Consider the following 15,739-nt stretch of genomic DNA (forward strand, 5'->3'; position numbering starts at 1 on the left):
TCATCTCAATGGTGCTTCAACCTGTCTTATCTCAATGGTGATCCTACCTGTCTCATCTCAATGGTGTTCCTACCTGTCTCATCTCAATGGTGCTCTTACTTAGCTTCATGGTCGTGGTCACAGGTTTACCTCCCTGAGAAGTCGAGCAAAGAATATCTCATGTATCAAAATCATGTTCCTAAAACTCACACGTTGTCAAATTTCTCTTTCTATACTTTTATGTGAAAAAATAGGAGTATGATAAATTACCTTGTAAATAACTTAATAGAAGGGGTCAATAATAGTTACCATACCAAATAATCAATAAATTCATGTATAATTTTAATCTAAGTCAAAATTCATATTAAATGGTTTGATCAGTGGACAGAATGAATGAGTGACAGCAGATGATTATGGACACATATACAACAGGAGAGAGATTGTAAGAATAAAAAAATAAGAATTAAGAGTTTTGTCAAGTTTATCTGAAAAACTGAATTCCATGTCAATACAAGTTATGTCCAATACATGATAATGAAACAAATGTATTAGATTTATAACCATGTAATGATAATTTCTTCAGTACATGCACAACACAATATTGAGACCTGCCCAAATATATTGAACAAGTTGAATGTTACAAAAATATTAAATGAAGCTTCACAATTTAACAGCATCATTCATGAAGAGTTTTTCATTCATGAACTGTACAATGCAAGAATATTTGTACATCTTGCCATATACCATACTCTAAAGTAAATATTAATACAGATAAATCTAATTGAAGAACTAAAATTGGAAATCATTGTAGTACACATTCAGTTTATTATGCAAAAAGAAAAAACCTTTCTTAGGTAGTTAAACTCAATCAATACCGAGTGAAGTCTTTATTTTTTTTACATTTATTTTAGGTGTTGTTTTTGACAGGATCCTGATGGCCCATACATTTTAATTGTGTGATATCAAAGATAATGAATGAAATAAACCCAGTTTGGTGACAAATCTATCTATCATTTTTTATGCATAAGTTTGACAATTCATCTCAAAGAACTGTGGGCATTGGAGCAAGAAACAGTTTGATCTTCAGTTCCCAATTATTACACAAAATGGTTGAAAGACGCACAGGACAGCTGGAGTCATAGATGACTGTCTCATATACATACTGACATGCATACACACAGACACACACATACAACAGCAAGGGAAGAGGAAAAATACACCATTTTTAAAATAACCTGCAGTTAGGATAATATAATTGACATTGCTGGATTCCTTGTAAGACCAGGAATATTTTGAATATAAATGTCATATATTTTGCACAAAAGATAACATAGTTAATTTGAGAAAAAATTTTATCTAAAATTTGTATGTCTAATGCAAAATATATGATGTTTATATTCAAAATGATCATCAAATTATAAGAATTCCAGCAATGTAAATTATATTCAGACCGGGTAATTTGTATGAATTTTATGAGCTAAAACAAATATCTTCAGTTAATAAAAAAAAAAAAAATTCTTCACGGGGTAACAGATGGTCGGTCGGTCCCTCCCTCCCCCCCACCCCCCACCAACCGTCCCAAGGAGATGTGTGGGATAACCACTAAATTTTAATAAATAATACCTCAAACTAAAGTTAGGATAATATAATTGACATTGCTGGATTCCTTGTAAGACCAGGAATATTTTGAATATAAATGTCATATATTTTGCACAAAAGATAACATAGTTACTCTGAGAAAATTTTTTATCTAAAATTTGTATGTCTAATGCAAAATATATGATGTTTATATTCAAAATGATCACCAAATTATAAGAATTCCAGCAATGTAAATTATATTCTGGCCGGGTAATTTGTATGAATTTTATGAGCTAAAACAGGCAGTCAGGCAGGGTGGCGGGTGGGGCAAATCTAAAAATAGCGTCTCGAGCCGGACACTCACCGCGTATATGTGGAAAAAATCCGTGTTAAGTGAAAGTTCAGCTCTGGCGAGGCACCGCGTATATGATAAAACGCGTTAAGTGAAACCGCGTTAGGCGGGGTAATACTGTATATAGAAAATGGGTCTCTTTTTCTTCTCAGCACCACAAAATTCTCACTTTTAAGCTTGCCACCCATTTTAAAGTGAATTACACACGAAAATTTTGTCAGTACACAGTGCAATCACTGACGTTGGGACTCGAAAATACATAATTTGTCCGGTTGGTCGTAAGTCGGGGAGGAGCTGTATATGGTAAATGAAAATAATGGCAACATCTTATCCTGTGCCTGTGTCTCATCTCAATGGTGCTCCTACCTGTCTCATCTCAATGGTGTTCCTACCTGTCTCATCTCAATGGTGCTTCAACCTGTCTTATCTCAATGGTGATCCTACCTGTCTCATCTCAATGGTGTTCCTACCTGTCTCATCTCAATGGTGCTCCTACTTAGCTTCATGGTCGTGGTCACAGGTTTACCTCCCTGAGAAGTCGAGCAAAGAATATCTCAAGTATCAAAATCATGTTCCTAAAACTCACACGTTGTCAAATTTCTCTTTTTATACTTTTATGTGAAAAAATAGGAGTATGATAAATTACCTTGTAAATAACTTAATAGAAGGGGTCAATAATAGTTACCATACCAAATAATCAATAAATTCATGTATAATTTTAATCTAAGTCAAAATTCATATTAAATGGTTTGATCAGTGGACAGAATGAATGAGTGACAGCAGATGATTATGGACACATATACAACAGGAGAGAGATTGTAAGAATAAAAAAATAAGAATTAAGAGTTTTGTCAAGTTTATCTGAAAAACTGAATTCCATGTCAATATAAGTTATGTCCAATACATGATAATGAAACAAATGTGTTAGATTTATAACCATGTAATGATAATTTCTTCAGTACATGCACAACACAATATTGAGACCTGCCCAAATATATTGAACAAGTTGAATGTTACAAAAATATTAAATGAAGCTTCACAATTTAACAGCATCATTCATGAAGAGTTTTTCATTCATGAACTGTACAATGCAAGAATATTTGTACATCTTGCCATATACCATACTCTAAAGTAAATATTAATACAGATAAATCTAATTGAAGAACTAAAATTGGAAATCATTGTAGTACACATTCAGTTTATTATGCAAAAAGAAAAAACCTTTCTTAGGTAGTTAAACTCAATCAATACCGAGTGAAGTCTTTATTTTTTTTACATTTATTTTAGGTGTTGTTTTTGACAGGATCCTGATGGCCCATACATTTTAATTGTGTGATATCAAAGATAATGAATGAAATAAACCCAGTTTGGTGACAAATCTATCTATCATTTTTGATGCATAAGTTTGACAATTCATCTCAAAGAACTGTGGGCATTGGAGCAAGAAACAGTTTGATCTTCAGTGCCCAATTATTACACAAAATGGTTGAAAGACGCACAGGACAGCTGGAGTCATAGATGACTGTCTCATATACATACTGACATGCATACACACAGACACACACATACAACAGCAAGGGAAGAGGAAAAATACACCATTTTTAAAATAACCTGCAGAAATTGTATACAGATGCATTAACAAAAACTCAAGTCGGATAATTCTAGATGGTCTAAATGCAGCCTGGTTGAATAAATCATTTTATCCATAATGAGTAAGTTAAGATTTGTAGAATGTTAGCTGGCCATCCTTTACTGCCTTCCCTACATTTCCTCCAACATACTGAAGAGACGAGACATCTTTAACCAGTCCCTGATGATGTACAGTGTATCATAACACATAAGCTTCACATAACATAATAAAAATTTATCTGATAAAATTTGAAATACAACATTTGCTTCAGCAAGCTTGTCCTCTTGATACTGTACTCCTCATGGTATGGAACCGAGAGCACGATACTGGTTCTGGCTTGTGAACTTGGTCACAAATTTAATCATTGCATGTACATTGAACTTGGCTGTACACAATACATCTCCAGGGTGAAATAATGACTTTGACAAAATACATTCCACAGTTGTAGAAGAATACAAGATTACAGGTCAGAACATGAGCCACAGTACAGTGTCGCACATTGACAGACATCCACCAGTACTATACAACACTAACGTAAGTCATATATCACACCACATTGAAACTGCCTATGAGAAAAATGTTTCATCCGCAGGCATGAGAACTACAAGTGAAGGTTATTGTTAAAATTGATACAGACATTTGTTCTTGGGGGATCCATGAGCTGTGTATCATATGTACTTATTAGATATTCAGTACTTTATTATGACAGGTGGTTACTGTAATAAAACTGTAAGCAAAATATATGTATCTTTAAATGATTCATCTGTTTTCCGTACACTGCAAAATACAAATAGGCATCGGTGTTAACTCTGTGATGAACGAAGATAAGGAATGTTTCGTAACTTCATATTTGCCATTCACGTTGCACTTTAGGAAACGGCTGCTTGAACTACACCTTACAATACACAAATACATATGGTATCAGACTCCTCTATGAAAAGGAACAATCTAAGAAAGTTCAGTGTCTCAACTGCAAAACTCTCATAAGCTGATAGATCCAATCATATATCACTGTCATCTCTATAGGCACATGTGAGTCTAACTTCCATTACTGATTTATGTACTATCCAAGTGGCTTAACTAGTGGAGAATAGTGACATATGGTGCCTTATTGATGACCACATGAGTCAAATGAATATAATATGTTCAACCACTATAGTCAGAGCATTTTATCCTTGTCAGACATTTACTCCTTAAACTCAATACAAGAAAGATTACAAAATTCTCACAATATTTTTGAAATTCAGCAATGGAGGACAAAAGGTCTACATGACATCATTATACATTGTGTCTGATGATATTCTTAACTTCAATTACGTAAGATTTTTCACACAGCTCTGGGCAATATAAATATGTAATAACCTAAAATACAAAATAATTTTCACTAGGCCAAATTAATCCTCTACAAAGAACACAGCTAGACTATACTGTACTGCAGATGACTAAATAAAAAGGACGTAGTTACTTGTAAGTGCCGAGTCATCCTAAAACTCTAAGGTGCTTCAGGTCAAGGTTAGGAATGTGGTAACAATTCCTGTAAGAATGTAGATTTAAACAAATGCTACTTTCATAATAAATAATATCAGGTTTTACAGCAACAATATAATTTGATAGCATTTTGTGTTTCAAAGATTTGCAAACAAAATTGAGGGTATATATAGCATAAAAAGATAAGAGAAATAATAACACAAAATTATTAGCATTCTATAAGCTTTCCAATTGTTTAAATATTCATCTTTCATTAAGCTACATCACCATATAGGTACTGAGTGCTTCTCTTCCCTCATAGGCAGGTTTGAACCCACAGATGTTGAGAACTGGCAGATGGTGTTATGGTGCACTCCAGCTTGGTCAAGTTATATACCCCTTAAGTGATGTAACATCACTTTGCCGTAGGGCTGCCCATTCAACATTGTAGGAGGAAAATGTTGCCCAAGTTAGTTCCTTTCACCCTATGACTCACAACAACCAGCATCCATAGGAAATTATTGATTAAATTTACTTTACTCAAAATATTCAGTCTTCTCAGCTGATCATAAATCATCATTAAGTCTTATGTACAAGGTTGTCAATGGGAGCACCCTATTAAGAAGACACAGTGCCAATCTTTCTTTTAACATACAAGCTGTGCCACTCCCACTGTGTGCATTTTTATATATCCTAAGGTAGATTACAAGTATACTAACTACCATACTGAGCCTATCACTGCTCAGGACTGTACTAACAAGTTATATAAAGTTATGCTTACACATGACTGGCCTGACAGAGATTACAAATTGTCTCCACATCCATCAATTCCACTCACAGTCCAAAACACCTGTAAGTCCACAACCTTCACCTCTGTCAGAACTTTAGGAGGCAGTAGTACAGATCATTCATAGACTATAAAATTCAACTGTAACATCAATACAATCTATGAGAGTCACTTCAATAAAGGAAGCTCCACCTTAATAACAGTTTACCTTAGAACAAATACCCAATATATATACAGTGTTAGTTCTGAACAGTATGGTAGAGGATGAAGTGAAATTTATTTTAAGATAAAAATTTTCACTACACTCCATGCAATTCAACATGCATATGATGACCCCTAAAATGAACCATTACTCAAGAGTGCTATAATTCACCATGTCACTTGCTGCTCTGATGTATCCCAAAATAGCAAGTTATCCACGATGAAATACAGTTATAAAACAAAACAAAACATGAAATATAGTATATGATGAATATGAACATAAGAATAACTATACATTATAATATGTTCTGACTAATTCACCAAGACTAACAAGATCCATAATAACTTACTGTTACTAGAATGCCATTATGATTGTACATTCAGAGAGATTTGTTTTGCCACACCACCAGGTTCATACACATAATAGTCTTAACGAGTTGTGTGCCCCACTCTCTCAACAGACATCAACATCAATACTTTACAGTACTTCTACTTCAACATCATCACTCACTGTCCCTGGTTCATCTGTAATCCTTAAATCTCTGTCAACTTTTCCACCATTCTTCTTTCTGTTCTTTAACTTGCTGTAAATTTTCTCTATGTTTCATCACAAACATTTCACTTTGGTATACAGTACATATACTTATTACCAGAACATGATATTATGTGACAGTTTTCCATTAACTTTGAACTTGTACACAATAATATCAACAGATGATGTTACACCATTGGACATGTAAATCACTGCCAGTACAGCTAACACACTGACTAATGCACCGTAAAAGATAAAAGTTAATTAAAAGCTTCCATGGACATATTAAAGCTCTTTGAACATACTGTGATTTAACATGAGGATGGGGGTTCAACATGTGACACACCTTAGACAGTTTGAACTCAGCACAAAGTAACTATGACAAATCAGCTGAACATCACACATCTAGCCTTAAAAGCTGTGGCCTTCATCAGGGAAGGTCAACGCATAAAGAAAATTCACACTTACATGAGGCTGGGCGAGGGCCGCAGTCACCACTCTTCTTGTTAATAACTGATACTGACAGTACTAAATGTAAGGATGGAGTGTTCAGTTACTTACTTGTAGGAAATTAGCATTTTTGTTATCCTAACTCTGACTTAAATACTACTTTACTATTGTAACACTTACTTACTGTGACCTTTAAATTAATATTTTAATATATATATATATATATATATATATATATATATATATATATATATATATATATATATATATATATATATATATATATATATATATATATATATATATATATATATATATATATATACACACATACTCAAGGTAGTAAATTGTACAGGCTTCACTGGTGACTCTAGACATTGCCATCTGAATGCTTGAACAGATTTACGCCGACATGTAAAAAGTCAGAAAGTACTGGACTAGATTATTCATCATTTGGATCACATTAACTGCCCACAGAACCCAGTAACTAGAATTAATATTATAAACTGATATCCTTTATTCACTTTATAAGATTTCTTCATTAGGAGTATTTCATTCTTTAACAATACAGTGTACTATATCATTAAGTACAAAATATTACATTGTACTGGATGTTCTTACACAAATGATAATGATAACAATAATAATAAACAAGTGTTAGTGTTGCCAAAACAAATTCTTTACAGCGATATACAGTATAAGTAAAAATGTTTTGCTCTATAATGCAAACTAATACTTGTGAGTTTTTTTATGTTAATAATACCTTTTGACTAGAACTGATTTGAACAGTACTGCTTGTAAGAATTCCAAACACTTCAAAATTACAAAACCTACCTAAAGAGTCAATCGTTCCCTTTTTTCTATTTAAAAATCAGTAATATATAGTAAGAGTGCAATTAGGTGTTAATTTATTTATCTGACGGTGTATACTTGCCTACAACTGTGCCCTGACTCTTGCTGCTGCACCACATCAGTGCTAAGGGTTACAATTTGACTTTGGCAGGAGATGTGTCGTACTCCCTGGTAAACCTTACATGCCGCCCGGCTTTGGCTGTGTTGTGTCATATGCTCGAATCACTTCTGATTGACCCATGACTCCATGTTCCTCTTGAGAGAATGCGTACCCATCTGTTGTAGGACAGAGAAAGTCAGTATTAGAAGAAAGGAATTGTCACTGATAAATTATAATTAGTACTGTATATTTTTTCCTACAGTAAACCCTCGTTTATGCATGATCTTCGCTACTCTCTATTATTTACAGAATTTTACAGGTATCTGTGTACAGTGTATTTTGAAATGAGACAATAACGTCATAATGTCAGGTCAGGCAGTGAAGGTGTGTGATGGCCACTGGCCACCATGCTTAGCTATCTGGTTGGTGAATAGTTATGGCTGGTTATTTGCTTGAAGATGGTGAGTGGCAGACATTATCTCCCATCAGTTAGTTACACCTAATCTACACTATAGTATGTACACTACACTACACTTGTTACTATATTGTGTGAGAGTGTAATGTTGGGGCAGATGGTGATGGGCTGCCTCTCCCATCTTGTTCACTACAACATTTACACAGAACAGACTTGTAATAAAAAACAGGAAGTAGTGAGATTAGTACTAACTATTCTATGAGTGTGTAGTGGTGGGACACCATGAGTACCGTGCACATATATTGGCTCTTGTCATGGTAAAACACAATAAATATCCAATACATGGTTAATTTTTTTAACTACAGTAGTACAAGATGTACCCAGAGGTAAATGGGTATGAAACATCAAAGGTGGATAAAATGATGGTGGTCAAGTGCAGTGCTTGCCAAAGGCTTGGTCAACAGTCTCCACACTGCCTTTAATAGATTGTTAGGCTTATGCGACTCACTTTCACAGTCTGCTTCATGTATAATCATGCAGTTTAGTGTAACAGCTGGTTCTACTGTACAACATAAAGAAGCAAACAATGATGTTGTGGATGTTTCACTTGTGACCAAAACCCAACTCATTTCCTATTACTTATTGGATTTACATTTACATGATGTAATGTTGAGATAGATCTTTTATGAAAGCAAACCCTTGTGAAAATGAGGGTTTACTGTACTGTACTTATTTTGATTTTGGAAAAAAATAAATGTAAAACATGCAAGCACACACTAATATATGGGAAATTGGCAAGTACTGTAGCAGACTCAATAAATGTTAATTTTTTATGAAAATTAAAATGGCTATACAGTATAGCAATAACCATAAAGATAAACCCGAGGTGAGTCACACCAGAACAGTATTAATCTAACAGACCTGACCACACCATCCCTAATGTACTCAGTACTAACCTCATCTTCACTACCCACAAAGATGTACTGTATACTGCTGTACAGTACTGGATAACAGAGGTTTACTATAATGTACTACAGTCACTAATGTTACATTAATTTTTTAAATAAAAATGTGCTTGAAAAAATTAAGGTTTCTCTATATCACAACAAGCTGTGAGTTAATGCTTAGTCACCAAGACACACACACGAAAATAAATAAATAAATAAATAAATAAATAAATAAATAAATAAATAAATAAATAAATAAATAAATAAATAAATATATATATATATATATATATATATATATATATATATATATATATATATATATATATATATATATATATATATATATATATATATATATATATATATATATATATATATATATATATATATATATATATATATATATATATATATATATATATATATATATATATATATACTCTGTGATCCTCATGTGGCCTCATTTACAAACTGCCAGACCCTGCCCCAATCCTCAGTTTCATCCCATCCTCAGCATTATCTACTAGGAGGAGGAGAGTAATGGAGCCATCCAATCCAAACTCTGTTATAAGTGAGATTAAGTGAGATTTAAGAATAACCTTACAAGTGATGTGGGTAACTTATGTACCTGAAGTAAGTTAAATACTGTAGAGGGATGATGGAGGCAGCAATATATTCCAAATTCTATTTAAAGTAAAGTAGCATTGCACTCCCCAATCCTACACCATCTGAAAACATAACCAAATTATCTAGCCAGTAGCCAACAGTGTTAAGTGCTCCTGGGTTTTCATCTCAGAAGCTTAAATGGTAATGCATGAGTCTCTTAAGCCTTAAGTTAGGTTTATATTGTACTGTGAGTGTGTGTGTGTGCATGTGCTTTAAAATATAAGAGTATCAAAACAGAAAACATTAAACCTTCTCTAAATTGACTTTCTCTACCTTGGATTCTAAATATTTCAACACAATTTGTGCATCTAAAATATATACAGTACAGTACAATACTGTACCTTATATTCTAATCTGTGGTCAAATCAACTAAAAACAATAAAAATGGTTTATCAGACTTGTATGAATTGTTTTTTATTTTAGCTACAACATACTGTGTCTGGAAGCATAACTAACCAGTGCATGTACTGTATAGTATATCTAAAATTTCAACAATGTTCTATTTAACAGATTCTTAAGGTGATACTAGTACAAATAGGCTCAGTTAACCCTTTCAGTCCTAGACATAAATCATACACTTGGTAACCAGTGTCCTCAGGATATATGACATATGTTTTGATCTTTCCTCCACATTTCATATACTATCCTGGGGCAACTATGAGACATATAATGATGTCATATGCCATCAGCAGTAATAATTTATCCTCGGAAATTAACAACAGCTCAGTTACCCTACAAACACCATGGTGGAAAGATGTTTATCATAATGCACAACTGGCAGCCTTGAAAGTGATACTGTATGTTTGGCAGATACAAACACAATTACACAGTGATGTAGCAAGAACTAGACTCAGTTTTGATGGAAAGTACTGTAGTGATATAGAGGAATATGATGAAGTTTATATATTTAAAGAACCTGTCAGCTCTAGGCAATAAAGGAAAGACAGTGGCCCAGGCTATCAGACTTGGTTCGGGGCGAGCCGCTGCTGCCAATCAGGATTAATTTTTCTTTTCTGATGCTTTATTGCTTTTATTATTGTGTCTAACTGACTTAGAAGGCCAATTTTTTTTTCTCTCATTTTTTAAAGAACTTTATGGTCAGAGAATGCAAACAATAGGCTGAGCTTATGACTGAATGGGTAAATCATTAAGTCTAATGACTGAAGTTGATATCTAGAAGTTGTCTGTTGTAGAAAGTAAGGTTGATCAAGTGTTACTCCCCCCTGGCAATTGAAGAACCTAAATAAAAGACAACAAGTTAATCTGGCACTACATTACATTAGTTTTTGTGCATCAACCTAAAGATGCTTTAATTTACTTTATATTAATAAACAAATATTTATATACAAGGATAAATTGTGAAAGTGCATGAGCACCTTTATCATTCTTAGGTGGTTATTAAATGACTGCTGCTCCTGTACAATATTCTCATTGAAGGTGCTTATGTGCGTCAGACAATCATATGAGGTGGTGTGGACCATAGTTACTCTGGTACCAAGGAATATTTACATATTTTGGTTGATGTCCATCATTGACTTGCATTACAAACCAATGCCCTCTACTAGGTGGCTCATGTGATGTTGCATACCAAGTCTTCAGGTTGGAAACCCAGGACACCTTGGTACTTGTGGCTGGGAACACCAAAATGATGAGTTCATGACTCCCTGCTACTAAAATTGCTCTTAAAGGAAGATTAAAATTAACAGCTGTCATTAAAGGCAAGAGGTGTGTTGAGGTCTGATGGCTCAACCATATTTGATTTCAGGATTAATTCCCCCATTTACTTACCAGCTGCCTCTTGCATGGTACACATCTGCTTCTGTTGAGCTTTTCTCTCAGAGCTGCTATGGCTAAACAACTTATTTTCCCTTGAACTTCTGGATAACTCTACCTCTTTAGCTTATCTTTAAAAGCTGTTGATGAGCTCCTCAGAAGATGTGTTAATTCAACTTGAGGATCCTGTCTTCTATCTTGTTCTGGAATATTCCAAGATTTGTGATCAGGGGATGAACTTTCTCAGGAGCTTACTCTCTATACTGTTTTGATAAGATTGAGTTGGTTGAGCTCAAGTCATTCCTCTGGAGTATGGGTGTTGTTCTTACTGAGAAGATGGCTGTACAGGGATGTTCTTTCTTTCCAGCTTCTTTGGCTTAGGCCACGGCTGCACTGAGAGCGGGCGGGCGGGTGGGTGCGGAAGACTTTGCAGCATTGAAACCCACAGACGTGGGCGCATTGGTAGCAGGCGCGAGCTGGCAACAACACGTGCCCACTCCCGCCTGCCACGCTCTCAGTGCGGCCGCAGCCTTAGAATAAAACTTGTGCTGCAAATCCTTTGATGTTTAGTTGGGGACATAGAGCTGTTTGTGAGTTTAAGAGAAACAATGAAATCACTGGCAGGGGAAGTGTTTATTCCTGAGACTGGGAGAGAGAGACTCTTCCTCTGCCTGAGGGGGCTGACAATCACCCAGATACTGTTCAGACTGAGAATGGAGTTTCATGTCCTCTCTTATGTTTGTCCATCACAGTTTTTCCGTGTTAGTCTTGGTGAATTATTTTTCTAAACAGTAGTTCCCCACAAGTGCTCAAACATTGTTTTTCCACCATGAATTGAAATTCTTTCGTAATTTTCAATACAAGTCTCAGTGCTTTCTAGAAAGCAGCTCAAGAACTCTTGGAATGGGTAGGGTAATTGTGCTTGGAATCCAGTGTGGCAGAACCTGACATTTGAAGGTTTGTTGCATACATATTAGTGGTCTGAATTTCAAGTGGGATAATTTGAAACATGTATTAATTACTGTTCCATACATGACACATCTATAATAAAATGGACTGTTCCATGTATGATACAGGCATGAACAAGAGGTAAGAACCATGGCTGTAATAGAGAAGGGTGAACTAATCATCAGGTCAGTTCCCAGCCGAAAGTTGGGAATGCTGTACAGATGCCGCAGCTACTTCACTCCTGAGCAATTGCTCCAAGTATATAAGGGATTCATTCATCCTAACTTGGAGTACTGCTCTCATATCTGGGGTGGCTCTTCTTCTGTCCAAGTGTTAGATAGGGTGGAATCAAAGGCATTTCGTCTTATTAACTCTCCTCCTTTAGTCGACAATCTCTCTTCCCTTTCTCTTCGCCGCAATGTTGCTTCACTCTCTCTCTTTTACAGGTACTTTAACGGGCAATGTTCGGTGGATTTGGCATCCTGTGTACCGCCAGCAAGGCTGTGGGTTCGTAACACACGTCTTGCCCGCGGTGCCCACCGTTTCTCTGTGGATGTCGGTCACACGAGAATAACCCGTTATAGTACCTCCTTTCCTCACACAGCCAAACTGTGGAATGCTCTGCCTTCTTCTGTGTTTCCATGCTCTTACAATCTGTCTCACTTTAAAAAGCTGGTTTTCCGGCATCTTCGTGGTGTAGATTAATACAGTTTAACCTTTTTTTTCTATATTTACAATTTCTTTCCGTTTTTTTTTTTTCGCCCCTCAGGCTCCGTTGTGGGTCGTTTGACCTGTGCCGGGTGGGCTAATTCCCGTAAAAAAATACGAGGGTCTTCTGGGTCTTCAACATGAAGGCAAGGTGTGCACTTTACACAAGCCAACTAGTTGTAGGTTCACTTATAAAGTGGGATCTCAGGATTAATCCTCCATTTTCATGGTAACTAAAGAGTCTCACACTGGTCAGAAATTTTTCTGTTAAACAAATCAACTAAGTTATTGTGCATTAACATCAGCATTATAAATTGATTAAAATTCTTCCTATAGTTTAATAATATAAAAAACAGGTCATTACATCTGCACCACCAGCAAGCAGTTCTGTGGCCACTGTATAAAAATTTTAGTTCCTGTCCTTTATACACATGTAGTAAATGTATACCCAAAGGGGACATTATGGTTAGTATAAGTTTACATAATATTATATACAGAACACCGGTAAGTACAACACAAACCACACACAAACACACATTGCACCATATCCATATGTAAAATATTGTGCTCAGTGCAATTCACTACACTAATAAGATTTATAAACATAATGAGATGTGAAGCCCAAATTCTTACACCTCATTGTGAGCTGCATCTCATCTACAATATATATCAGTCTCTGTGGCGGTGGCTGTGACTCGCTGCTTGTTGCTGGACATACAAAAAATGGGAAGGAATTTCTTAGCAAACTTATTAAATAATGTTGATGGAAATGTGAATGAAAATAGATTACAGAGTGTGTACTATATATCACTGGGTCATTTATACAGTGAAACATTAAAGTGAATCATGAATATACAACACTGGAGGTAATGACCCATATAAGTAAACAAGATGCGACACTGCAGTACACAATACAGTACGGTTTTATGTGATTTCAGTGATATATAAAGAAAACAGTAAACCATTTCATTCATGGCAAAATACATAAAATGAATCAATGAAAAACAGCTACTGTATGTTAAGAATACAGTATACAGTATTGCCAAGAAAAAAAAGAACTTAATGTAAATACAGTACAGTACAATATAGTACCTGATAATACACAGGACCTAGTACGGTACTGTATAATGAAATAACTGGCAAAACAAAATAAACTAAATTCAGAAATAAAGTGATGGTAAAATCCAGTACACATAAATTCTTGTACAGTACAGTAGAAAAGTACCTGGTCACTCTGGACATAAAGTAATATAAAAGAGAAGGCAATATTATGATATAATTTACTCAATGATGGGAAGAAATAGATTAGTTGAACATTAACCCCTTGTGTACAGGTCCCCCTCTGAGTTGACTAAAATTGCCTGGGAGTTAACCAAATAAAATACTCATAGTGGAGTCTCCGTAGTGAAGTGTTAAGGAGGAAAAACAACATGAAACATTCATTATGTGCAGTTTCATAATTCACAACTCGTGGTAATCGCAGGGACATAACCAACGTGAATGTCGAGACCTCCTCTAGTGTATATTGATGCTAATTGGTAACTAAAATATAAAGCTGATGTTATGTCAACACTGATTTCACAAACTGGCGAATGTGCAACTTTCTAGTTTTGATAAAATCACCCTTGAAGACTTAATTTTCAAGGGCAATTTTCTCAAAACTAAAAAATTGCATATTTGCCAGTTTGTGAAATCAGTGACACTATTACATAATCTGTCACAAACTTTGACAGAAAAATTCAAAAAGAATATTGTACTGTACCCAGATTTTGATAGCTCTCTCTTTTGTCATACATACTGTTATCTTACAAACAAGCAAAACATCTAAAATTAGCTTCTCTTATAACACTAGACTTCAATATCCAGATGATAAAAAATAAAATAAAATAAAATAGTTTGAAATGGGTCAGTCCAATGGTGCACTACAAATGTTATACCTTGTTTAGATATGGCAACTACTGTACTGCTAAGGTTACAGTTCAGTTTGGGAACTACAACAGACCCAACACTAAGGAGGTAGCTGAGGCAGACTGACTGTACCCTAGCACTGAGGATGACAACTGTACCCATGTGTTCATCACATGACAAGCACCAAGTCTGCTATATGGACACTGTGAACCCACTGAATAATTGGCTCTAAAGTGAAGACAAATGCAGGTGTAAGGAAGTGAGAGACAGAATGTGAGGAAGTGAAAGGTGCTCAAGTAAACAGGTGAATCGAGCAGGAAGAATAGGAAAGCACATCACTACCAATGCAGTTTGGACATTAGCTCCAGGCAGGATAGGGGATGGAACCATCAGATCCCTTCAAACTCTGGATGTTGGGCTTCACAGCACCTAGTATGACAGAC

General features: G+C 35.2%; 1 protein-coding gene across 14 annotated transcripts in view; it reads right to left on the reverse strand.

Annotated features, from left to right (window-relative positions):
• Positions 1 to 527: 527 nt before the first annotated feature.
• The window catches only part of LOC121874218 (probable phospholipid-transporting ATPase IA), a 124,792-nt gene continuing 109,580 nt past the window's right edge, over positions 528 to 15,739 (reverse strand). For 10 of the 14 annotated variants that reach the window (XM_042378255.1, XM_042378261.1, XM_042378262.1 and 7 more), the window contains 2 exons: positions 11,469 to 11,590; positions 2,834 to 8,104 (listed from right to left, as the gene is read on the reverse strand). In XM_042378255.1, the coding sequence (XP_042234189.1) occupies positions 8,051 to 8,104; positions 11,469 to 11,590 (176 nt within the window). In that variant the 3' untranslated portion in view covers positions 2,834 to 8,050. Of the gene's footprint in view, positions 1,215 to 2,833; positions 8,105 to 11,468; positions 11,591 to 14,021; positions 14,097 to 15,638; positions 15,726 to 15,739 lie in introns of those variants that run through there. The other 4 variants (XR_006090380.1, XM_042378250.1, XM_042378254.1 and 1 more) reach the window with 4 other exon arrangements.

The sequence above is a fragment of the Homarus americanus genome, unplaced genomic scaffold (assembly GCF_018991925.1).
Source record: "Homarus americanus isolate GMGI-L3 unplaced genomic scaffold, GMGI_Hamer_2.0 scaffold49667, whole genome shotgun sequence".
Taxonomy (NCBI): domain Eukaryota; kingdom Metazoa; phylum Arthropoda; class Malacostraca; order Decapoda; family Nephropidae; genus Homarus; species Homarus americanus.